The sequence below is a fragment of the Watersipora subatra genome, chromosome 9 (genome assembly GCF_963576615.1).
Source record: "Watersipora subatra chromosome 9, tzWatSuba1.1, whole genome shotgun sequence".
Classification (NCBI taxonomy): Eukaryota; Metazoa; Bryozoa; class Gymnolaemata; order Cheilostomatida; family Watersiporidae; genus Watersipora; species Watersipora subatra.
The window spans coordinates 4,610,870-4,637,948 of NC_088716.1; the positions used below are offsets into that span (position 1 = coordinate 4,610,870).

The window sequence follows — 27,079 nt, forward strand, 5'->3', positions numbered from 1 at the left end:
TGAGCTATCTGTGTCTTCCATATATTTAATACTTGTAATTTAAAGACATATGTGGATGTAAAAAAAGGTCTAAAAAATAAGGGATCTGTAGAAAAAGCTGTACAGTAAAAAGAAGCTTTTCAATGATCAATGAAAACATTAATTAACTAGTGGGTGCAGTGATTGTACCAAACGCAGGCACAGTAGAATTATTATTTCACTTTCAAAAAGCAAAAAACATTTTCTAATAACTTTCAGCAATAGCTAAAAATATGTCAATAAATACAAAATGGATTACTAACATTAGAAAAGCAGTAGACGCTTCTATAAAATAGGCTTTGTCTAACTTAGTTCCTTGTGACATAAACATATATGTGAAATTTTTGCTTCGCGGAACTGAAAAACTACATGTATATGTAACATAAACTGCCAAGTTGATACCAGTTTTTAAAATGTAATAGATTATTAATAATCTTGTAGTTAGCCTATGAATCATTTTTCTCCTCTCATCACAATTGTGAGAGAAAATTACATTAGTATGACGTCATTTTTTAAAAATATATCATGCCAGGTCCATGACATTCTAGTTCATCATGACGTATTGTCAGATGTGTTAGACATACAAAAAAAGAAGTAGTTGTGCATATGTCCAGAAATAAAGGCAATCAATTGATGCAGGTGGTACATCGTTGGTCTACTGAGTAGAATTTTACGAGTTGGAGTGCCGTCAAAAGCTATCAATTAGATAGATGACGAACAGGTAAAAACGCTCTTACTTTAATAAAAACCCAAATTTTTTTTGTTCATTGTAGATATATCAATATTTTCTGCTAGTTTTATTTTGCAAAAACTATCTTGTTTCTAGAAAATAGTAAATAAATTGTTGTAAAAAGACATCAAAGGTTCGCACTCCCATAAATTGTTGCCAAATTTCTGTGACCATGAACCAGTTGAGCAATTGAGAGTGATAAGAAGAAGGAGAACAAAACTGTGATGCTAGCCGATAATTATGCCGGTACTGTACAGCCAACAAGTTTCACCTGCAGGTCCAGTTTTTTTTATTGCATAAGGCCAAAGGGGAGGGTTTGAAAAGATATTCAAACGGATAATCCAATTCACATATATTTTAGTGTTCGTTTAACGTAAAATCTCCTTAAGGTTAACAAACCATGGATTATTGGCGTTGTAGAAGCATCCATTGTACATGTATATGAGGAGTAGAGAAAATTAATCTTACCTCCCATGAAGAAGTGTACTGCCATCTTTTTCTACCACTGTGTTGCGTTGTTTTTGGTGAAAATGTTATGATGCCAGGTTTTTCAGGAACTAAAAGGGTAATAAGCTTCACTTGTCTTCTACATGTAGTGTTCATAGAAACCCTTAACAGGTATGAGGTACTAACAGAAAAACCATATGATTAGTCTTTATAAAGAAATATGAGATGTAAATTAACAAGCTGTTTTGCAATCAGCTGCTCAAAGTGAACATTGAATTTTTTTAAACAAAAATTAAAATCAAATTTTCTGATTGATTTTTTAAGCTGATTTACAATCCTCTGCTGATGGTATTTCTTATCTAACTGCAGTTTCTATGTCACAAAGCAAATGTATGCATCAACCTACTCTACATCAATTATAGGTAACAGCCTAAAACATATTTAAACTCAACACTGTTCATCCTAAATCTCAAGTTCTAATAAGTTCGCTAACATGGTAAATATGAACTGACGTTACGGAAAAGATCTCATGTTAGAACTTTATGCGAAGTCTGCAGCATATTGGCATAGATTTAGGTACAGCATGCAGTACACTCGGTCAAGTTAATGAGCCATCATCCATAACCTTTTGCATTGGTATTAGTATTGACTCAGTGCTTGGTATTTTTTGGCTTTGAGATTAACACTGTTAAATATTTTAGATAAAATTACGCATATAACACTAATAGTAAAATCTTAACTATCTTCAATTGACAAACTTTAATGCAATATTGGCAAAACTATTCTATTCATATATCTAAATGGTTTACCACTCACAGTGCATTCTGTATGCAAAATTCATGTTTTTATGGCCTAGTTCTTTTTAGCATTTCAGCAGTTTTTAATGAATGGAAGAGCAGAAAGGGTCTCAACAAATTGTTATAATAACAAGCAGGCTAAGGCATATGAAGCTGCAAACATGCAGAAACAGAGTAACTCTATTACAGGATAACTCTACGTCCAAAAATTATTTTGTGTGTAAACCTTTAACAGTGCCTAGCAAGTGTAAAAAAATTAATGGCTAGGCTAGAATGTTTTTTGGAGACGTGCTCTCTAGCACATTTTATAATGACTTACATAATATTTCATAATAACTGATTTTATAATAACTGAAGATTATAAAAACTTTATATTAACTGATATAATAATGAATCTAGTCTGGCTTTAAATGCTGACTTGCAACAGAATTCATATTACAGTTATTTGATATGAAAAGATTCACCATGTCTTACTCTGCTGTTCTGTAGGTGCAAAACATGTGGAAATGTGATTACAAGCTCTTAAAAGCTAAAAAATGAAAGGCTGTCGTATATTGGAATCAGTTTATTTCTCTGACATATTCATTACAGTTTGGTTATTGTCTTTTCTCGTGATGTTCTCACATGAATTGAAAGGCCAATAAAAGGTTCCACATAAAACTTTTCGTAGCACTAGGTTATGACAAACACTTTGGGTTTTACCGAAGACCCCGCATCAAATACCGATGCTCGCTGAAAGATGCTCGCTACTTTACAGTTTTGTTTCGGCATGGTCTAATTGTCTAGTCGCAATTTGATCATGTGACCCATACTTTGCAAATAATTTCTGCAGCAGTTTTCGATTATCAAATGTGAGCAACCAGCTTGTCATGTTTATCAGACAATAATATGTACTCCTTCGAACTACGGTTGAAAAATTAAACAAATTTTCACGGTAGGTTATAAGATAGCAGGGCTGAAAGTCACACCATTACAATGACAATAAAACAAACACGTAAGAACAATATACCTGGCTTTATTGAATTCGTGAAGTATATTTGTGAAAATAATTCGACGAATCGTGATCGAGATTGAGTGAAAATGTAACCAGAAGCCATATTGTACAACTACGCCCCATTTAAGTCGTTTTCAAAAGAGGTTCCAATTTATGACGGTTTTGTGATGGCAGCGATTAACTGTTCGTTTTTAGCTTTTACGAGCTTGTAATTACATTTCGACATATTTTACACCTACAACACAGCAGAGTAAGACATAGTGAACCTTTTGATATCAAATAACTGTAATGTGAATTTTGTTGCAAGTCAACCTTTAAGGATGGTGGGTTTGTTTAAAAGGGCTTGAGTAGTAAGATTACTGAAATATTCACTGCTACTGACATTTTCTATTTACCGTACTATCAAACGCAATAAATGGGAGATTTAGCCTATTGTTATTAAATAAGAATAATGATGTTACAACCAATGAAGATGTACAACTATGACTAGGCATCCATCCAAATAAAAACAGCTTCGAACCTGTACAATCAGTAGACTGAAAAACCAAGGGAGTGTTTCCAGGACATTTGTATCCTTGAATCAAACAAGAGAGAGTAAAACTGTAAGAGGTCCCAGGATCCAGTTCAGAGAAGGTTACACTCAGTCTTTGAAGGTTGTTGGTGTGAGTAACAGTTTTGTTGGCACCAGAATTATTTGCTTTTATTTCATATCTAAAATAGTTAGAACAAATCTTGTCATTCGTACCAAACAAAGTAATTAATTATGTTAATACAATGATATGTTTTAAGTAAATTTCTTAAGTACAAGCCATCGAAACTGCATGCAAAAGCATTTGAGAATAATTGTTAAATACAGCCAAGTTATCCTTATTTGTGGTTGATATTGCTAAATATTTTAGCTATTGCTAACGCCAAAATCAGTTCCTATAATGTAATATAGGCTTACTATATGCTTAAAACAGACGTAAAATATTTGGTGAGAGCATGGTAAAATTTTATCATACAAGTGATATACAATGGCCATGCAATGTAAGTTCATCGAACCAACTTGTAGATGTACAACTACACCACTTGCATGAAATTTACAAACCTTTGCACTGAGTAGGCTGGTCAAGGTGTATAACCTGTTTCTACTCACCTATTAGGTGGCAGGCCTCCAATCATTACCTGGGCCCATGGTTTAAAGGAAATTGTAATTGATTTTGTAGTTACTCCTTCTGATTTAACATCTACATGGGTATTGCTGCTGAGCTGAGGAAGTTCTACAAAATTATGGCAACTATTGAACATCTAGTCAGGTTATAAATTGTGATGATATTAAAGCTTAATACAACAGCTCAAATTCATGCTTATCTTCGAATATCCAAGCTGTAAAACACCTATATGAACAATTTACCTCTTCATTTGCTTTTAACGTTTACAAAAAATTTAAAATCTCAGAATTTGTGTTTTTTTGCCGGGTATAAATCTAAATAAACAAATAACTTTCAAAACTAACTTGCTGGATTATTATATATACATAGAGAATATATAATAGCTTTAAGTATCTATAATGCAGTATTAAAAGGTTGAAAAAGTTTATTCTGATTATAAGTTGATCAAACAATAGTAACTATTCTATAAAAAAATGTTTGATAACCTGAACTTAACAGGCTGTTTACTGCTCAATAACTGATACAAACTCTAGTTCGAAAAATAATTGGTTAAGATAAGGTTAACGCATTACAAAAAGCAAGTTATATACTATTATATGCTTAGAATATGGATTTACAATATTCTCACCGTTTCCATAAACCTCTACCTGTCTCAACTCTATCCAGGTGTTAGCTGTACTAAATATACTGAACTGTCTTGTAAGGGGATTGTTGGGAACTCTGTCACAAGATCGGATATACTCTACTCCTATTGCTGACTTGCTGTAAAAGCAGATCTGCCAGTCATCAGCACCGTTGATATTAGGAATGGAGTTTCTATTTGTTGGATTAGTGAGGAAGTAGACCTCTTTGAGTCGACTTGCTACAATATGACACAATCCCTTTAAGATGACTATAAAACAATTTAAGATTGTTACATCAAATAAGTTGGATTATGAAAATGATCTCTGCAGGGCAGTGAGACAAAAAGCTGTACCAATAATTTTGAAATTGATTTATATTTTGTCCGAGTCATGAAAGCAGAAGTGCTGTCTCTGGTTCAAATCTCTTGAACTGTTATGTTTTGCAATAAAACAAATTTAAAGAAGCAGTACTCAAAAACACAGTTAGAATGATTGTTTGGTAGTTGGTAATGGTCAGTTAAAATAATTGGTAATAAAGTGTTTTACATGTGTTTTACAGTGTGTCTAGCATTTTCATTTAGTAGTAATCTTATTTTACTGCAGTGACAGGTAAGAGGATTAAACTGTTATAGCTGCTTCAAACTATTAGCTCATTAAATATTATTAACAAAGTTTAGCTTTTGGGTCTGGCTAATCTTCATACGTAGGGAGATTGAGCTAATGTGTATATACTTACAGCAAGGATTGTTCCCACATTGACCATTTCTCACAAAGACTTTGACCTTTCTAAAAAGAATTTGTCCTCCCAAATTCACCTTCCACCAAACATTTTCACCTTTTTGTGTTGCGGAATATTTTGTGAGATTACCATCAACTGCATCAGATGCTGGGTTGGCATTATTAGAAAGAGAATGAGAGCAACTTTTTTTCTTGGAATAACTGTAATCTAAAAAATAGTTTAATTTAAGAATGTTACTAAACACCAAACCTTATATATTTGGAGCAAGATACTTTTTTACTGCTTGCCTTATTACAGTGGCTATGTCTATTTAGTATGAGAAATTTTGTATTCAATGCACCATTTTTCATTTTTGATGTCAAAACATATAAAACCATTTTCTAAGGACTATTTAGTTTTTTCAAACCTGCAATGGTCATTAAAAGTCTATCCACTGAGTAACTCAAAATAAGATGCAGTAGCAAAAATTTCATAGTACATATTTTTTATTTATAAATTATTCAGACGAAAAACTTTTTCAATTAAATAATTTTAGCCAAATTGTTTCAAAATCATCAGAAAACATTTGCTTTTAACTGCTAATTTATCTTATGTCAATACATCGCTCTGCTTGTGTTTACCACTCATACAGTTACAAAATTTTTTTCAATAATATTATACTACCCTATTACACGATTGTTTCACAAGACATCAGCCAAGTTCTGCAATTAAAATTACTGCGTTATTTGTGCACTTGTAAAAATGCTGCTATGTGTCTCCCTATTTTACTAATGGAACATAAAAAAATATTAAAACAGCCACTTTCTCATTCAATCCCAACATGACTTGAAATTAGTTTAAGCTAATTGTATGACTTATTCATCCTTTTTCTTTACTATATAAAATTAATTATATACTCAAAATATGCATTAAAACTTCACCTTTATTTTGGCCTTTTCTAACTAAGGCCTACCACTTGTGAGATTAAATTCCACTTACCTTGTTATCACAAAGTAACAAATACCTACCTAGCATCAATGCGCTGCAAAAATGTGACTTTAATAGGCACAGTACTAATGGAGTTTTTGCCTTTCAGACCAACATGGTAGCTACATGTGAGAAGTACTCGACAACAGCCCGTTCAAAGCACAACATTTTTCTGAGACTATTTAAAGTATCCTAAACATTAATTCAGATTTTGGTGAATTTAACTTAATATTCAAATACTTGAAAATAAGATTTACTCATGCACTAAGGTTAAGTTAACTTCTGCGTCAATTTGCAGTTTTGTTGTCTTTTTTTCACTTTTTACCCTTTTGATCCTACTCTCATTTTCATTTTTAGCCAGCTTTTTTAAACTATTTCAAACAAATCCAGCTATTGTAGAAACCTAATAAGACTGACAAGGCTAATAATAATTCAAAGATTTATTTTTGTTACTAATCAAACAGTTAGATGCCAAACAATTTAAATCATTGTTTCATTTACCTTTTTACTTTTATATAATCAAAGACTATTGCAGTAAACACAGTGATCATTTTCAAAATAAATGAGTTGAAAATCAAAGTTACTCCGTAGCTCAAGATTAGTGTTATTATACAAAAAGAAAGCAAAACACTATTTTCCACTAGCTAGAGAATAAAACTATCTAATAAAATTAACGGAAACTACCCAAAACGCGTTCATAAGTTTGAGATGACTTATTGTAGCTTTGCTTGTGTATTTTAGTTTCGATTGAAAACTTTTAATGGAAAATAAACGCTGACTAAATCAAACTTCACTGTACTTCTATTTTACCAGTTATTTAGCAGCATTTACAAAGTATTTTAGCATACTAAAATATATGTCCAATTTTTGTGGGTTTGAAATGTGTTTCAAAGTTTACTATGTAAGAAAGCGACTTTATTTATTAACACTTCTGGTTGTTCCCGGAATTTTTTTATAATCACACATACAGTGGGCTTCTCGCCATATGACAATAATTCATTTTGGTGGCGTCATCATAAGGCAAAAATGTTGTATGGTAAAGTATAAAAACCTCCAGCAATTAACTAATTTAAACATCTCATGATAAAGAAAACATCAAAGTTTTATTGGTGTACTGTGCATATCAAAAATTAGTAGCAAATATCATTTTTATTTTATTAGCTATTATTACCTTATAGTTAACCTAGTAACTCTAGTTTTGTTGTCGTATTAATCATTTTCTTATTACTTCCTTTGGTATCGTTATCAGTACTATGCCCAATGGCTAATGAAATAAAGCTATATATATAGTTTAATAGTTATACAGGCATAATAGAAGTTAATTCATATCAGATCTTATATTAAATGTTAAAATGCACAATTAGTTTTCACTTTTGCTTACTTTTCACAAATTTTCTCATGTAATATGAAGCATGTATGAAACACGTATAATGCTGAAGATAGAGAGAAAAAGACAAAGATAGGAGAGAGAAAGAGAGAGAGAGAGAGAGAGAAAGAAAGAGAGAGAGAGAGAGAGAGAGAGAAAGAGAGAGAGAGGGTGAGAGAGAGAGAAGTAGAAAGAGTGAGAAAGAGAAGTAGAAAGAGAGAGAGAGAGAGAGAGAGAGAGAGAGAAAGAGAGAGAGAGAAGAAGAGGTAGAAAGAGAGAGAGGAAAAGAGAGAAAGAGAGGGAAAGAGAAGAAGGTAAAGGGACAGAGAAAGAAAGAGAGGGAGAGAGAGAGGGAAAGAGAGGAAAGTTGAGGCAGGGAGAAGAAAGGGAGAGAGAGGGAGAGAGAGGGAAAGATAGGGAGTGGGAGAGAGAGAGGGTGAGAGGGAGAGAAGAAAAGAGGGAAAGGGAAAGAGGGAGAGAGAGGAAGAGAGAGGGAGAGAGAGAGAAAAAGAAAAAAAGAGAAAAAGAGGAAAAGAGAGAAAGAGAGATAGTTATGTATATCATTCAAGTGTAGTCAGAGAGTTCGACAAATAGCATATCAGCATCTTTGTGATTCCACAGTATGTATCACAATTGTCTAATTTGAATTTAAAGAGATATCTTTCTTTATGCCTCAAGGGAAAAAAAGGCCATAAAAAGGTACAAAAAAACATAAAATTCTCAAAATGAAAAATATGAATAACTTGTCACAAGCTTGCACTATACCTCTATAATTTGTTTGAATTGCAACAAATTAGGCATAATGGCTGTTACAAGATATTTGAAGTTTCAAAATATTTAAATAACTGGTCTTACCAAACACTTTGATTAGAATATGAGAATAACTTTGTGAGTTAGAATGCTTGTAATTTTTGGCCGTATCTCATATCTTCTGACAGATAATTAGATACAACTTTGTTTTTATAAAAAAAATTATGGATTCCCCATTATAGCTATAACCTGCGCAATCTAAATTATTGATCTAATATTTTATTTTATTATTATTATTTTATTAATGATCTATATTTTATAGTAATATTTTTGTCTTTAGTATATAAAAATATAGAATTCCCGTAACCCATTACAAAACATACCATACAAAAATGTTATCATACTTAAGTGTTGCTTCCTTTGTATGTGAAATTAACATTAGTTAGATAATGTATGATTTGAGAACTATTACTAAGTAATAAGGTATTTATATTAGCAAAGCGTATAACAACATCTATATAATTTTCAAAATTTTGTGTCTGTTTCTGTGTATGTCTAGCTATAGCTATTAATCTGTGATTAATGCTGCAGCTTGTTGTATTTGAAATCACAGTGATTACACCCGTAATCTTCCAATCTATGCGCTGAACCACAGAGCTATACAGATCTTATAAATGTGTTGAACTTATATTTTAGTGCATACCGTACGCACACACATACGGTGCAAAAGTGCATGCCAAATGTGCACTTTGATTATTAACTAATATTGTATATACCTTTAGAATTTATTCTTTTTAAACAGTTGAAAAACTAAGTTTTCCCTACCACTATTTACATATAATATTTATTTAAATTTTAATTTTTAAATGGGCTGTTTCAATTTCAAATGTGGCTGACATTTCTATTTTTGGTTTATAATATGGCCTAATTGCTAAATCGGAAAAGGCTAATACATTTTACGCGAACATTTTATCTCAACTAGAAATAACTTTTACATTATCTCACTGTTTGGTCAGACAAAGTACCAGACAAAAACAGTCCTATACCTCATTTTTACTTTTGTAGCAGCGTCAAAAGGTACCAGCATTGCTGTTTTCAAAGTTTTGATGGATAGCGTCTTTTGGAACAGTAACTTTTTTATACACACACAAACACACTTCTATGCACGAATGGTTATTATTCATTCATTATATTCAGGATTTTTATTATGTTTTTTCAGTTTGCATTAATTGTCTCATTACCAAATCATCTTTTGTTGTCATCATAGCAAAACAGACTTAATTTAACTATTACTAGCTAGTTATTTCACATAAGCATTTACACACTTTTATATTTGTTCTATGTTGTTTCTTATAAAATTCTAAATGCACAAAAACTTTCCTTACATTATTAAGTTTGAAAGTTACAGTTGTTTGACAAAGTATGTAAACCTTTACAATTGTGTTATTTTTCTTCATAATTTATTTAAACTGAACAAAAACATTTTTCTCATCATATGAGGTTAGAAAGTTAGAATGTTAAATGTTGCTACAAGTTAAACAAAAATAATTTTTTTGAGCAGAGACTTTGAGTACCTGGGCAAAGCCAGGTATTCATTTAGTCATTGATATAGTTCAAATTCTTATTTTTACACAAGTGAGTTCAGGTCAGAAGTTGTCTTCGTGTTTTTTTTACAATGTAAAGTTTTAAAAAGAACAGAAAATGACTATATTACGATCATTGAATACACCAATTTATGCCTGATGACCAACTCAACAGGTATATTAGCACTGTAATATAGCTAATTTGGTTTATAAAATATCTTGAAAACAAAAATCATTGTTTAAAAGTATAAATATTAAATATATTGCTGTAAATGACAATTTAACAGTGCAACTCCGTTGAATGCAAACTGATAAACTGGTTGGTAACTTGCCCGTTTCAATTTGAAACATGTAACTTATTATAAGCCTTTTTCATTTATATTAATAAAATTGTTATTAACTTTTGCAATATTGAGCTGAAATAGCTGAAAAAAGAAATCAAGTAAAATTTTAAACTCTCACAAGTTTGTTCCTTTAAAATTATTTTCTGCCTAATAAACAAGCATGCAGAACTTGCTTTGTGGTTAAATAATATAAGTTAAGGTAAGGCTTTAGGTAATGACTTTATAGTTTTTAGTCAGCAAGTTATCGCACTAACAATTTGTTAAAGGTGTGCAGTGCTGGTAAATAATTGTAAAAGCAATGTTATTAAGTAACTGAACTATCTATCCATATTCAATTAATTTATTCAGCCTTTTAAAGATAAATGATAAAATATGTTTTATCTTATAATTTATGGTTCTCATTCTCAACCCATTATCATTTATAAGAATAATTGGTTTGGCTTACTTCCCTTCTCTCTCTAGTTAAACAGTTTTCATCAGTGCTTTTTAAAGAGCTGCAACACATGGTTTATGTACTCATTATGAAGGTTTATAATTACCTCTTATCTCTACTTCTGCTAGTGCCAGACCCTCCTCATGAGTGTTCAGTATAGCAACATGCTGTCCTTCTGTTGGTAGATCAAAGTTGTGAGTTGCAACATCAGAATAAGGAGGATCTTGGTAAGAAACTCTTATCCAATCATCTGATGATAGAGAAGGATCTGATGGTTCAGCTCTGGCAGAGGTTAGTATACTCACTTTCCTCAGCCTCTCATCTGTAATACACAACTTTCAATAGTGAGATTGAGTTATAGAGAGTAAATTGATAGGCCGAACTTCTAAGGTAAGCTGCTCACATGTGGAGCTGAGTTACCTATAAAGAGTTGTGACAATTTATTGTGCAAAATTAAACTTATAAGGTTGTGGCGGATGCCGGTCACAAGTCTGTTTCTGATGTTTTATCTTTATGTGCTAGCATTCAATTACTCTTATATATACAATGTATTTTGCATATTGCGTCTGTTTTTATTGTTTTTCATTGCTAATACTTTGTTAGTTTGGCCGTAACTAAGCCAACGTGTTAGTGACTCTATTGATTGTTATTCTTCTATGGCTATTAATCTATTAATCATTATTTCCTATAGGGTTTCTTACCATGTTCCACTATATGGTATGGGTGACAACATGCATATATATAGGGGAGCGCCCTCACAAGGAGGGCAGAGTAATCCAAGATTCTTGACCATTGGAAATTCCTTTGGAATAAAACAAACAAAAACCACACTCACTTCTCATACATTTTTTGCAGCATTTCTTGCAATATAGATTGTGCCTGGCTAAAGACCGGCAGAATCCTTTACAATATTTGATCTCAGCTAATACTACTAGAGTTGAAATAGTTGTAAAAATTATTGTTTCATGGATTTTGAAAAATTTATTATGAAATGTTGTCTCAACTTGTCACAAACAATAATTGTGTGACCTTTGTTACCTTCAGCACTTCAAATGAGTCAGTGGTACGACTGCTCAAATAACAAAACGAGTCAACCATTTTACTACACCAAACTTTATTGATTTAAAAAAACTGTAAAAGGTACTAAACAGCTTGAAGTGCAAAACTATCTCTGTTTTCGAGCATCAGTACAGATAAATTTTCATGCATTTGCAATCTTATCACTTACTTATAAAATATTTTGAGTAAATGTGTGATGTCCAAAAACATAACTAGTCATATTAGATTTGACAAAAATTTGAGATTCTGAAAAGATTGTATGCTTTGCAAAAAAGTTGGATAACATAAAACTAGAATAACAGTATTTGCTTGATATAATGGAATACCAGATAAGTATACTATTAGTCTACAAATAAGGAAATCTATCTCTAGTCAATATCCTTAAGTATTTCTTTCTAATCCTGTGGCGCATTTTAACTTTGCATGATTTGTGTTTGTAATTTTATAAGTCAATCATGGTGGATTGGTGAACCTATTAAATATATTATACCTTTGGTAACAATTCGATTTGTTTAAATATTTCCCATAAAAATTCATCATGTCATTGATTAGCAGCACAGCAACCTGTAGATATTTGTTGATGACCGCATAATAAAACGAAAGGATTATAGTACTAATGTACGGCTATGAAACTTTGTTTAAAAAATTAAGAAAATTTAAAAAAGGTTAATTTCATCCACCAAAAATAAACCACCAAATCAAAATAAGGGATGACTCTGTTAAAGCAATTTGTATCAGAAATATTTTCAACATTTTATAGTAAAAAAGTTTTATCTTTTGTCAAAAAGAACATAATCAATGGAAATAATTGAATCAGTTAATGGTTATTGCTAAATATAACAGCATAGAAAACATTGAACACAAATAAAAAGCAAAGGGTATATGGGCACAAAAACCGAACCATAAAAACTCACAATGATGAAACATGGGATCAATTTAATTTCATGTCAGAGTAAAACATGTGCAGCTGCATTTTACAGGTTAATTTCTAAATATGCTACAAAAGATTTTCGTCAAACTTACATAGACAAACCTTTTAATAGACAAATTATTTCTAATTTTTATATCTAATTTGACATTCTATTGCCCAATGGTAAACTTTTTTTCAACTTATAACCTGCTCTTCAATATGGTAGAAGTGTAACAAGCCAGCTCAGAGCTTTAGAAATATTACACTTTTGAATAAAGTACCTGATTCATTGTTTAATTCTAATCTTACTTTGGCTACCTTAAAGCAGTGAAAAGAAAGGCTTCCAGAATACATAGCTATCATATTTATCAAGCCATAAATTGAACTTCTCATACATTATGTACAACAACTAGGTCGCATGTTGTTGTGTTTATAAACGCAACATACTTACTATAATTAACAAATAAACTACACTACATGCAGTGATGATGATTTGAATGCATGCACTATTAAAGTAAAAATAGATAAACTATTTCCTATAATAGATATCAATGCTTTTTGCTATTTTTCAAAAGAGTCAGAACATTATTTGGTTTCACAGATATTAAATAGTTTAAACACAAAAAAAGTTTTATTGATATCTATATGCAGCATGTCAATATTTAGTAACCATGTTTTAATTTTCAGCACCAGAGTGAGATTAGGATTGAAATGGCAAAAACTAATCAGTCATTTATTAAAGTCATTGTGCTAAATAAATATTAATCATATCTAAGTAGAAACAACAAATCTGACAAATATTGCTAACTTCTATTTTTAAGGACAGTTTAGCCTAAGTCATATAAAACAAAATACTTCTGCAGAATTGTGATGTTTCCTTCTAACAATCTTTGACATAACCAATGTAAGGATTATGTGTACTTCCTATGCAGTTTATAAAATGTTAGATACAATTTTTGCTTGTTTCAGCCTTCAGGCTGCCTTGGTAGTATATCAGTTACTGATGGCTTGATTTGAATTCGGTGGGCTGCCGTGTGATTGGTTTGCATTTGTGGGGCTATTTCTGTCAGCCAATGACGCGATATCTGTGTTGATGGCATGCGGTTTTTGTAACTTGCTTCTAGCCGGTCACGCAGTCAGCCAGTTTAGTAAAATCGATCCAGTCTTAATGTTGTAAGCAAATCACTGGAGCTTGTTTTATAATCAAATGAAACTACAGGAGGCAAAAGGTATTTACCACTGTTCCCTATTATAATATGTATCAATTTGTATCATTTCTTTTCTGTCAAATAATGTTACATTGTGTTACACTTGCTAATTAAGACTACTTCGTTCTATTTTTTAGTTGTACTGTTTTATTTTAGACTTCACGGTTGTTGTGTGGTGTCATTAAAGTAAAGATAAATAAAGTTGACACTTACATCGAACCAGTAAAGTTCGTAACCTCAAAAGGAATCTAATAGTCAAAAGTCTAGCAATGCTCCCACATTGCTAAAGTGAAGTCTTTCTCCGCTAAAGATTGGAGCAAAGATTAAAGTTCGTTTAAGAGTTATGCAATCCGTTTGCGACAAAGTCATTCAACAGAACTGAAGTCTACAGTTAATCTACCAAGTAACCGAGAGCTAAAAGAATATCAGCCAACTAAGTTACAGAGACACAACCCCATTCGTTACATTCGCTAAGGAAATACCCAGAGACAATTAACTTTATTATTCCTTAACATTTTCGACTCCAAGGCTATTATCGGCTAAACAATTCCAAGTCAACGAGCAGAGGTCAACATCACAGCTAAGTAAATGCGTTGTGCCTTTGCTTGTGTCATCATATCGTATGGTCTGGTCAAACTGTATACGCGTGTATTCAATATTCACTGTTGTTCATTGCTAACTAGAAAGGAATACTGCTCTAGTTAATTCTGGATAAATTATATTAAAAGGTTTACAGTTTTAGCATACCTTTCCTCCATAGCCTTTTTGTAAAAATAACTTTTGCTTTCACACCGTTTTTCTTTTCACCTGTTTGTAAACTAAACAGGCTGACTGTGTGTATAATTCAAGGCAGTGGAAATTCCTAATACTTTGTTTTCACTGGTATCGCGCGTCATTTTGGCTGACAGACTGGTCCCCTGCACATCCAGTCTCACTGCTGTTCATGTTTGGGTGTTAGCTTGCAGTTTTGGTTTGCTTTCACCAGGTAGCTAGGCTTTGAAGCTCACTCGAGCATAGACATATAGCCTTAGTGGTTTCATATTTTACTGTATGCCTTATTTTTGACTGTCAATAATGTCAGAGAGCGAATCAGAGCCTGCTGAAAGCCAATCAGCAAATGCTGATTTAGCAAATGACAGTACACTTTCTGTGTCTAATGCTGTACATAGCCCAGTTTCTGAGAGTGTCTCAAACATTGAGGTTAGTGTTAGGAAATCAACTAGAACCAAAACGCTAAGCAGTGTGGCCAAACAAAACCAGTGCTTGGAATTAAATACTGCTCTGTACAAGCAGATTAACAAGGCCCAAATGTATTTTGACACTGTATATAACAATTTTGAGCAGCTCACAGGGCTTGATGTTGCAAATAACACACTCGAAACAGTTGATGCAGCTGTACAATATGTCAATGAGCTGTATGATGAGTTATATGAACTTTCTGATAATAAAGTTGATTTGTCCATCTCAAAACAATTTGATGAATATATGGAAGAAGTTTCTGTACTGAAAGACCAAGTAAATGCCAGAATAAAGCTATTAATGGATACCAAGGCTGAAGAAATAGCAGAAGAGCAAGAGATCACAAGATTGGAAGAATCAATAGCGAAAATGAAGGAAGAACTGGAAGAACAGAATAGAATCTATGAAAGCAGGAAAGCTGACAGAGCAGCAATACAACAGAGGGCCTTCAGCCACCCCAAAGAGTTGTCCACTTCAGTAGGCTCTCAACGGAGAAGTTCTGTTCTGGATCCCCAAAGGGATAACTCTGAGGAAGTTTTCTCACATAAGCAACACTCACAGTTACATAGTTTAGCTTTCGAACAACAAAGGAATAACTTCGATGAAGTTTTGTCGCATCAACCACCTCAACTTACACCTATACAAGGAGCTACAGTCACCAATCAAGATGGAAGGATGCCCATTCAAAGACAAGATGATGGCATGAGTGCTGTAAGGGAGTTGACACAAAGTCTGGTAACTGCTATGAAGGCAACCAAGCGTTCAACACCAGCACCAACAATCTATGACGGCAATCCTAGCAACTTCCAAGATTGGGAACAGGATTTCGAGGCCTACATTGAGTCAGAGGGACTTGTTGGAAAAGAACCACTTCGATATTTGAAAAAAATTGTGACGGGTAAAGCAAAAGATGCTATCAGTGGGCATTTGATGACCAACACAGAAGCTGCATACAAAGCAGCAAGATGTGACCTAAAAGAGAGGTTTGGAAGTAAGCATACTGTTAACAGAGCACTGCGAAAAAAGCTTGATGAATGGTCGCGAGTAGGTGCAAAAGACGCGAAAGCGCTACGGGATTACGCTGATTTCCTGTCACACTTGAGGGCAGCAATGTCAGATGTTCCGGAGCTACAGTCCCTTGATCTTAGTCAAGAAAATGAAAAAATGGCTGCAAAACTTCCAGTCAAGCAATCAAAATGGAGCGTATTCCCCATTCAGTCATCAGCATTGATGTTTGAGCCCCACAATGATTATCATGAGTCTCAAAGTTCAAACTGTGCATCAGCACCTTTAAATGTTCCTAAGCCTCACTTTTGTCCATAACTAACAAGTTGGCAGTTGTTTATAATCACTCAGTAAGCAATACATTAGCATGTGGATATTCAACCAATTGTTTAGTGGATACCTTTATGGTTTGGAAATAGTGAGTCAATGTTTTTCACGTAAATGTTGGTTTCAGTCACTAAAAACGAATATTAGTGTGCAGTCGAGCATTCAAAATAGAGTGTATTTGCATAGGATTATTAGGTAGTTGATATTCACAGTCATCGGCATTGATGTTAGAGCCTTACAATGATTTTCATGAACAACTAAATGGTCTTTTGTTTGTCTGAGAAACGCATGTGAGCTCTGGAATGTGGAGCTGATTGTGTAAGTTATATTTAGCAAAGGAGGAAGTTAGTTTACTACCTTATTCCTTGCTGTATCCTGCTAGGAGCTACAAGTAAGACTGAACATTTCTGATATGTTGTTCTTGCTTGAGCTCACTTTACTTGTGGTGAGGCTCACCCTTCCTGCAGAAGGTAAGTCTGGAATGTAAAGTTTGTTATGTAAGTTATATTTAGTTAAGGAGGTAGTTAGTTCACTACTTTATTCCTAGTTAAAACATTCTATGAACTACAAGTAAGACTCGGTAGCTCTGATGTGTTGTACTTGTTAGAGCTCACTTTACTGCTGGCTGTACATGTTCTTCCTGCAGAAGGTAAGTTTGTTACATCTCATGACTCCTATTTATAGTGTAGTAGTTGTATGAATGCTGAGAGACTGTTTGAATGGTTCGCTTATCGTTTTATTATAGGTTTTATGGTAACATTATTATGCTTATTTAGAAGCAATTAAGGCTTTGAACAAAACAATGTCTTACACGTCTAATGCTAAAGTATTGTGAAGGTAATATATTTTAATAAAATTCAACTTCCGGGGCAAATTCCATCTTGTTTTTATATAATTCGTAAAACTGTCTATGCAAGTAGCTAATACTTTCATGTTAAACCAAAATGGTACCAGTATGTTTTAATTAAATCTTATTTGCCTGCATAATTGTAGCAAACAGTGCGTAATGAGACCATATTTTGTTTAAACTGAAGTAAACTAACTCTTGACCAATAAGGGATGGTGTCTTGTTTGATAAGTGCACATAATTGACACAACCTAAATTGTCTCGCAATGCTATAAACATCAACTAAACTTAATAGTCATTTTATTATTTCCCATCTATTTGCATTTCAGGAGAAGTAAATCTAGCCCTTAATAAACCAGCCAGGCAGAGTGGTGAATATAAACCTAATGAGGTTTACCTAGCCAGCAATGCAGTCAATGGTAACACATCAGACTTCTCTCATACAGCAGCTAATCAACAAGTAAACTGGTGGACAGTGAACTTGGGTGCTAAGTACAGCATTGGCAGCATAACACTGTATAACAGACCTGAACCTTTTGGTAAGTCTAATGAGTATTTAGTGGCTCTTCTTCAATAGTAACGGAATAATGTAAAATGAAGCAAATAAGTTTTTTTGGTAAAAAGTTGTTTTTGTGGGTTTTTATCACACATACGTACTAAAACTAAAATGAATATGTGTTTGTTTATCAAAATAACTTTGAATGATAAAATGTTAGCTGATAGAATAGCACCATGAAAATAGTTGCTGAACGAAAGCTGTTGTAATTTTGCACACTTTTTTTTACTTTTGCAACCTTTTGAAATTGTGTAACTTTTTCAAATGATCCAATAAAAACTGACGCAAGTTCTAGGGTTTTCATGGAAAGCAAACAGCCATGCTTTCTAATATCGATATTGTGCTTTAAACGCAAGAAAATATTCTTTTTAAGCAAGTGCTTCTCAAAAAGCCCAACAGCAAGTAAAAGATTAAGCGGTTTTTAACTTTTTATAAAGAATTTGTTAATTTTGTAGAGGAGCACACTTGCAGTCCCGTTCGCCCTACGAGATCATCTTGTCTAATAATTATTTGCGCAATTATTGTTAGATGATAAAATGAGGGTGCATAGTACAGTGGTAAATGCATTAATTTGTCCTAATGACCCTAACACTGATTTAGCCAGATGCATGGATAGAGAGACATGGCTCTTATTGTAAAGATTGATAGGCCTAACTACATGCAATTGGTAAAACTGGTAACACAATCTTCATGACATCAATATTTGCCGGGCAGCAGTTATGCAAAAATATAATGTCACAAAAATATAAGCTACAATGAAGCTTGTAAAATTAGCCTTTGTACTCTTGCTGTCCTGCTAAACTTGCAAATCAAATTTTAAAAAACAACTACCAATACTAGTACACTGGCAGTCTAGTAAACTGTGAGATATTAGCCGATGTAATAAATAAATGTCTATAAATTTTCCTGTTTTCAGCAAGTTCGTTACAAAATGAAATATTGGAGTTTGATTTTTTCATGAGAGAACCTTGTTTCCTAACATTTTTTATTTTGCGTTGATTGAACATACTGATGTCCACAACTCTAGTTCAAGTGAAGTGTATCTGAATGACCGGCGTTGTTCGGGTAGTAAAAAAGTCTTTGGACAGGAAATTTATTTTAATTTAACATATGCAACATATACCATTCAAATAAATTATGGAGAAAATAGATTAGGAGAAAAATAAAACAATTTTGAATGTTGTCGAACTTTTTTAAACAGCTGTAACTTTTAAATTTCATTTCATGAAGAAGTTTTTTGTTGTAATGAATTAGGAGAAAAGAAAAACTGTAAAGGTTTTTAAATTTAGATGTGAAATCATTAGCAATTAATGGCTAAATATAGTCAGTTTTGGTATGATTACAATGAAAAATTATTTGGTATACTATTATATGATTTTAGTTCTTTTCAGTGTTGGGATCATAAGGCGAAAATATTGTGTAGACGTATAGAGTGGTATAGAAACCCGTAGTAATCATCTAATGCAAACACCGCCTAGGAAAAATTATCAAAATCATCATCATTAAAACAGTAACAAAACAACATTTCAGCCTTCATAACTATAGTTACCTGCAATAACTTTAGTGCATTTTGTGTCTATGATCTGCTAAAAAGTGTAAAATTATAATGTACTATCTGCAGAGTTCTTAACTTCAACACAGATGTGTAAAATAAACGCTGAAACTAACTTAAATTGATTTAGCTTATTAAACACGTACTTCAAGAAAGTTTTAGTTTGCATTTTAGTAAACTTGACACTGTTAAATAAAATTTTATCATTTACCTGTATGCGAATTTTTTTATCATAACAGATAATGCTGAACTAATATAGCAAAAAAATAGCATATTGCCATTTTTGTTCTTTCGTCATAATCAGTACAAAAATCGCCCAATTTTAATTTTGAGATGAATTTTTTTTGCAATTGTTGTAGTGTTTCTGGCAATTGTTGATATTTATCAAAAGGCGGAAAACAATTACCCCTAGTATGGCAAGGTCGAAAAAGCGTTGCGTTCCATAAAGTCAGGCAAAAAATCTATATATGTTAACCTCAGTATCCGTCCGTCTGTCCAGCTAAAGCTATTTACATATTTCCATTGCACCCACGATTACCCGGCACAATGGATTTCAGCAGATTAAAATCATAATCTATGTGTGCAATGGATCAATTAAAGCGTTGTTCAACGTATGCGAATAAAAAAGGGTATATGACATATGATAAGAGCTTTAGAATTCTAAAGACAGTGAAGCTCAGCGGTTAAATGTGTGCTTAGAAACTTGGGGTTGTAATCTTCTCGAGTCCAAATCCAGCAAGAAGTGAACTTTCCACTTCAGGATTTTAATAGCTATATAACTGGACAGGTGGACAGACACTGAGATTTATATCTACATGTATATATATTTTTCAAAATTGGTTGTATGTGTGTTCGTGTATTTTTGTATTCGTCATTTGGATTGTCCAGTTTTAACTATTATTTTAGCAGTGCGCCCATGCGTTACAATGTCCAGGTTTAAAAATATTTTGGGACACAAGTATTTGCAACAATATGTTTCTTTGTCTTCATTTTGTTTGGGCTAATTTGTTCAGCTCCACGATATCGACAATAATTTACTTACAAACTTAAAGTTTGGCGTTTTTTGTAATGATTATATGCGTTATTAAGAGATATCAGTTGCTAGCTACTGCGGGCTCAGCATTATCCATTATCCGGTATATCCAGTATCCGTTATAATAAAAGCTTTTAACAAATGGATAAATGATAAAATTTTGGTTGGAAGTTCACTAAAATACATACTAAAACTTTCTTCAAGCATGTGTTTAGTGAACTAAATTCATTTAAGTTAGATTCAGCGTTTGTGTTACACGTCTGTTTCAAAAGTAAGAACCATCCATGTAATACATTGTACATGTATAAGGCTATATTACCTTGCAGATCATAAACACAAAATACACCAAAGTCATTTTAGGTACTTATAGTTACTAAAGTTAACATAGTATTTTGGTACAATTTTATATTTTACAATTTTGTATTTATTTTTAATTTAGTTGTCCTGCACAGAACCTTTTCCTCATGATATGAAGTTTGAAAGTTTGAGGTGTTTGACAAAGTTTGAAACCCTTTACAGTTCTATTTATTTTCTCTCTTAATTTATTTCAACTACACAAAAACTTTGCTCATGATATGTAGTTTGAAACTTAGGGTAGCAAATGTTGTTATATGTTTAATACAAATCAGTTTTCTGTCCAAAGACTCTTTTATTAACTGGGCAATGCCTGGTAGCACAGCTAGTATATAGATAAATTTGATAGTTGAACCATCAAGCGTTATCCTAAAATAATAACAGCTCATTTTTAAAAAGTATTTCAGAGAATTCCTACAACTTTTAAATGGTGCCTTTGCTTTTTTTTATTATTGTATTATGTAGTTACCCAGAATGAACGCTACGTCTTTGCATATTAAATTGTTGTTAAATTAAATTTTTTGAAGTTGGTTTTAGCAATGTGGGAGCATTGCTAGACTTTTGACTATTAGATTTCTTTTGAGGTTACTAACTTTACTGGTTCAATGTAAGTGTCAACTTTATTTATCTTTACTTTAATGACACCACACGACAACCGTGAAGTCTAAAATAAAACAGTACAACTAAAAAATAGAACGAAGTAGTCTTAATTAGCAAGTGTAACACAATGTAACATTATTTGACAGAAAAGAAATGATACAAATTGATACATATTATAATAGGGAACAGTGGTAAATACCTTTTGCCTCCTGTAGTTTCATTTGATTATAAAACAAGCTCCAGTGATTTGCTTACAACATTAAGACTGGATCGATTTTACTAAACTGGCTGACTGCGTGACCGGCTAGAAGCAAGTTACAAAAACCGCATGCCATCAACACAGATATCGCGTATTTGGCTGACAGAAATAGCCCCACAAATGCAAACCAATCACACGGCAGCCCACCGAATTCAAATCAAGCCATCAGTAACTGATATACTACCAAGGCAGCCTGAAGGCTGAAACAAGCAAAAATTGTATCTAACATTTTATAAACTGCATAGGAAGTACACATAATCCTTACACTCCCACCAAATTTACACTATAAATTTCAAAAGTTACAAGGTACGCTCAGGCGTTTACCTACTCTATATGACAGGACAGGAACCAAGTTGTGCATACATTGATAATTAGAAGCACAAAAGCTAAAATAATATACACAGCATACATGAGTATGAAAACAAACTAAACACAGACTGCGTAAGCTGCATTATACATAACCAAATATTTACAAAAGTTTAACCAGTTTCTGAACTGGTCTCTGAAGCACAGTAGATTTCTCTATAGGTTTGCCTTTGCTATCCAACATTTTTGTGGCTACCTTTACCGTTGCCTTTCTTACGAGACCGTCTTGTCCATGAAAAACTTCTTCGATAACTGCCAGTCTCCAACTGTTCCTTGGCTGATCTGATTCCACAATCATAACTATGTCTCCTACTTTCAAATTACCTTGTGATGTTGTCCATTTCTGTCGCTTCGTTATGTTGTCCAAATATTCCACCTTCCAGCAGTTCCAGAAATCTTCAGCAATGGCCTGAACCTTTTTCCATCGCCATTTGCAATACCTTTCCTCACTGTCAAAGTCTCCAGGAGGGGAGGTGTTGACTCAACTTTTCCTGTCAGTAATGCATTTGGAGTCAGTGGCACCTCTTCATGATTGTTGAGGTGCATGGTAGAGAGAGGTCGGTGGTTTACAATAGATGCAACTTCGAAAAGGATCGTTCTGAGTGATGCTGTGTCTATTTGACCTTGATATTTCGACATGGCTTGATTTAACACGAAACGCACAGTTCTGATCTGGCGCTCCCACACTCCACCTTGGTGACTAGCTGCAGGAGTTGTGGTGATGAACTCTATACGTCTGTTGATGAGATACCTTTTTACTTCCTCATTAGTCATTGTTGTGAACTGTCTGTTCATCTCATTTATTCCTCCAATAAAATTCGTGCCGTGATCGCAGTATATTCTCTTGACAGAGCCTCTGATAGCTAGGAAACATCTAAGGGCATTTATGAATGCGTCTGTGGTGAGATCATCAACCACTTCAATGTGTATGGCTCGACTATAGAAGCAAGTGAACAGCAAGCCATAACGCTTGAGCAGTGTACGCCGTTCTTTTACCGTGAAAGTCCCAAAACAGTCGATTCCAGTCATAGTGAAAGGCGGTGTTTGTTGTAGTCTATCTTCTGGTAATTCGCCCATCTGCTGCTGCACGAAGCTTCCTCTCAACTTTTTGCACACCACACAATTTTTACAATGTCTTTGGTTATCCTTGTGCCTGAGATCACCCAGTACCCACTTTGTCTCACCATGTTGAGGGTGTAACCCATGCCTAGGTGAGCTTTGTTATGGACGTCTCTAATGAGTAACTTGGCTAGATGACAATTCTTAGGAACAATTATAGGATGCTTTTCTTCAAAGCTCAGAGTTGTTGATTTCGTGGCCCTCCCACCAATCCGAAGTATGCCTTCCTTGTCAATGTAAGGATTGAGACCGATAATGCTACTAGCGGCGGGTAGTGTTTGTCCTTTATGTAGTGCATCCAATTCTGTCCAGAAGTGCTTTCTTTGTGTAATCTTTATGACCAATTGCTTTGCATCTTCCAGCTGTGTCACTGTGGGGGTAGAAATCGCACTTCATGATTTCTTCCGTGCAATCTGTTGCAGATATGCGAAAGACGTTATTAGTCTTTTTAGGCTGCTGAACTTGGGGAGTTGGTCATATTATGCCGTACTGTACTGAGTTTTGGTCAACTTGACCTCTTTTATTTTCTTTACCTCAGGGTCATCGTCTGCGATACACTTTGCTAATTTGCGGTCATTTTGCAGTCTACTCTGTATGTTACGCTGCATGAGAAATGTGGGTCCAGTAAACCACATAGAATTTGGTAGCTTACTGCAATCTAGGCCCCTCGAGGCGATGTCAGCGGGATTTTCAGAGCTGCTAACGTGGTGCCATTGTTCAGCTTTAGTTGTCATCTTTATTTCACGCACTCTATTCGCCACATAAACATGAAACTTCTTCTTCTCGTTAGATAGGTATGCTAGAACAATCTCTGAGTCCGTCCAGAAATGCTCTTGGTTAACTTTGATATTGAGCTATTTTTTCAGAATAGAGTGCAGCTGAGTGGCCACAACTGCACCTTGAAGCTCCAAGTGTGGCACTGTAATGATGCCTTTACTAGGAACGACTCTAGATTTTGCCAAAAGCAAACATGTGTGCACATTACCATTTATATCTATCAGTCTCATATAAGAACAAGCTCCTATCCCACTAAGGCTTGCATCACAAAAGTGGTGAAGCTCTGCTTGTGCAGTGGGTCCAAAGTCAGCCGGTTTGATGCATCGTGGTATAAGCACATCATCTAGGTTGCCTAGCTCCTTCACCCATTCTTTCCATGGCTGAATCAGACCAGGTGGAATCCCTTTGTTCCAGTCGTCATCTACTTTGTTGATTTTCTGCAAGATATTCTTTCCCTTTAGAGAGAATGGAGCCAAAAAACCTAACGGGTCATATAGCTGGCTTACAGTTGACAGCACTCCTCTCCGTGTCATAGGCTTTGGTTGAAACTCCTTGTCTGTAAATTTCAATACATCTTCTTTCATCGACCATTCTAGGCCTAGTGTTCTTTGAGGGAGGAAGCATCCATTGTACAGATCAACATCTTTGACTGATCTCTCTGATTCAGGTATTCCTTTCAGTACTTGTGCATTATTTGAAACAAATTTGTGCAGTCTCAAGTTTCCCTTTTGACAAAGTTTTCGCGAACTTTCAATGAGCTCAAGCGCTTCTTCCACTGTAGGTACGCTTGTAATGCCGTCGTCTACGTAAAAGTTTTTTTGAATAAATTGAGAAGCCGTAGGGTAGGTTTTTTTATGACTTTCTGCTAGTGTTTGAAGGCCATAGGTTGCCACTGCTGGCGATGAAGTAGCCCCAAACAAGTGGACTGTCATACGATACTGTTTTATCTCTCCGCTGTTTCCAAACCAAAGGAATCGCAAGTAGTTTCTATCATCTGCGTTGACTTGGAAGTTATAGAACATCCTCTCAACGTCGCATGCTATTGCCACAGGCTCTTCTCTAAATCTTAACAATATTCCCAGCATGTTGTTAAAAAGATCTGGGCCCTGCAGTAGGTGATCGTTCAGTGATGTGCCGTCGAACTTTGCGCTGCAGTCGAAGACCACTCTTATCTTGTTTTTCTTCGGATGCACAACGGCGAAATGGGGGATGTACCACACTTCACCTGTACGGATTTTTTCTCCTGATGAAAGAACCTCTTCAGCATGACCCTTTTCTAGCAAATCAGCCATGAAAGTTGTGTATTCCTTGCGGAATGTTTCATTTGTACCAAACTTCTTCTTCAAACCCATCAGCCTTTTTTCGGCCTGCACTTTGTTGTTGGGCATGATCGGTCGTTGTCTAAATGGCAGTGGCATCTCATATGATCCATTTTCTTTGATGAGAGCCTCTTCATGCATTATATTCATGAATTTTATGTCTTCTTGTGAGATCAATGTGATTTCATCATGATCCTTAAAGCACACTGATGTGGCGTTGACTTTAGTCTTTTGATTCAGTTTGCCTTCAACTGTTGTTAGCTGTTCTTTCCCACCTAAAACTGTCCATCCCAGAATGGTTCGTTGCGCAAATGGTTGTCCCTTGTCTCCTGGTATACATTCCAGAGGCTCAAAAGCTTCTACACAGCCTGCGCCTATCAACATACCCATTGGTATATCTAAAGGAGGTGGCAGTTTTTGGGTGTGTTCTTTGAGATGGGGTAGATGTTGAACATTGACACTGTTGGGTATTTGTTGACCACTATACAAAAGCTCGCTCCATTCATACGCTTCTAGGGTTGTCGACTCAATCTGCTGGTAACCCCGAATTCGCAAATTGCTGTACCTTTTCACCCAATCTGTAGTTTCACCCGTAAGGGTGCTAATAGTTACTGTTTCGGTAGAATAAGCTGGCTTAACAATGTGAGCGATTTCTTTACTGAGATAGGACGAATCGGATTGTGTGTCCAGCATAGCGTAAATGAGGGTTTCTTCAGAAGGATTTTGTAAGGTTGATACGTACACAGGTATAACCATGCTTAGCATCATCTTTCCAGCCCTAGTTGTCTTTGTAGTTAGTATCCTTGTTTCTTCCTTTGGAAGCGCTCAGAGGCTAAATGGTTGTGGTAGTTCAGAAGGATTGCTTGTGTCATATAATCTATCTATAGTCTTTTATTTATCACATATAAACATCCTATTTTAAGCCATTTTACTTGCGTGAAACTACACGATGAACCAACTATTTTTTCTTGCTGGTATATTTTACAGAAACTTCATTTCAACTTACCAACTATGACTAGTGTAATCAAACCATCGAGTTAGGGTTGATGATTCTCCAGGTCTATACACTTATCTAGATTGGTACTTGTTCTCATGCTCTCTCTCTCCCCCCTTCTCTCTCTCTCCCCCCTTCTCTCCCTCTCTCTCCCCTTCTCTCTCTCCCCTTCTCTCTCTCCCCTTCTCTCTCTCCCCTTCTCTCTCTCCCCTTCTCTCTCTCCCCTTCTCTCTCTCCCCTTCTCTCTCTCCCCTTCTCCCCCCCCCCTTCTCTCTCTCCCCTTCTCTCCCCCCCCCCCTTCTCTCTCTCTCCCCCCCCCCCTTCTCTCTCTCCCTCTCTCTCCCTCCCTCTCTCACTAAGGGAGAGATTTCTGCCCTATTCCTTTTATTGCCTGACAGTTCCGATTATGGATTAACAACTGAATAAATACCTCCTAGCTAATTTATTTTCTCTACATGGGATTCTATCGATGATTTTTGTTTTAGATGGAGAGTTTTCTGTTGCCTGTTTGTATCACCAAGGATGTTTGTCTGCATATCTTTGGAAGGGATGCTAGGATACTTCCTTCAAGGTATGTTTCTGCTGGTCTTTAATTTAAAGTTACTCCCTAC

At 34.5% G+C, this 27,079-nt stretch overlaps 2 protein-coding genes across 2 annotated transcripts; both read right to left on the bottom strand.

Annotated features, from left to right (window-relative positions):
- Positions 1 to 22,613: 22,613 nt before the first annotated feature.
- On the bottom strand, positions 22,614 to 23,288 carry LOC137404717 (uncharacterized). The gene has a single exon (XM_068090949.1). It carries the CDS (start codon positions 23,286 to 23,288, stop codon positions 22,614 to 22,616), a length of 675 nt encoding a protein of 224 aa, XP_067947050.1.
- A 944-nt stretch (positions 23,289 to 24,232) lies between these two features.
- Positions 24,233 to 26,230, bottom strand: LOC137404718 (uncharacterized). Its single transcript, XM_068090950.1, has one exon. It carries the CDS (start codon positions 26,228 to 26,230, stop codon positions 24,233 to 24,235), a length of 1,998 nt encoding a protein of 665 aa, XP_067947051.1.
- Positions 26,231 to 27,079: the final 849 nt, after the last annotated feature.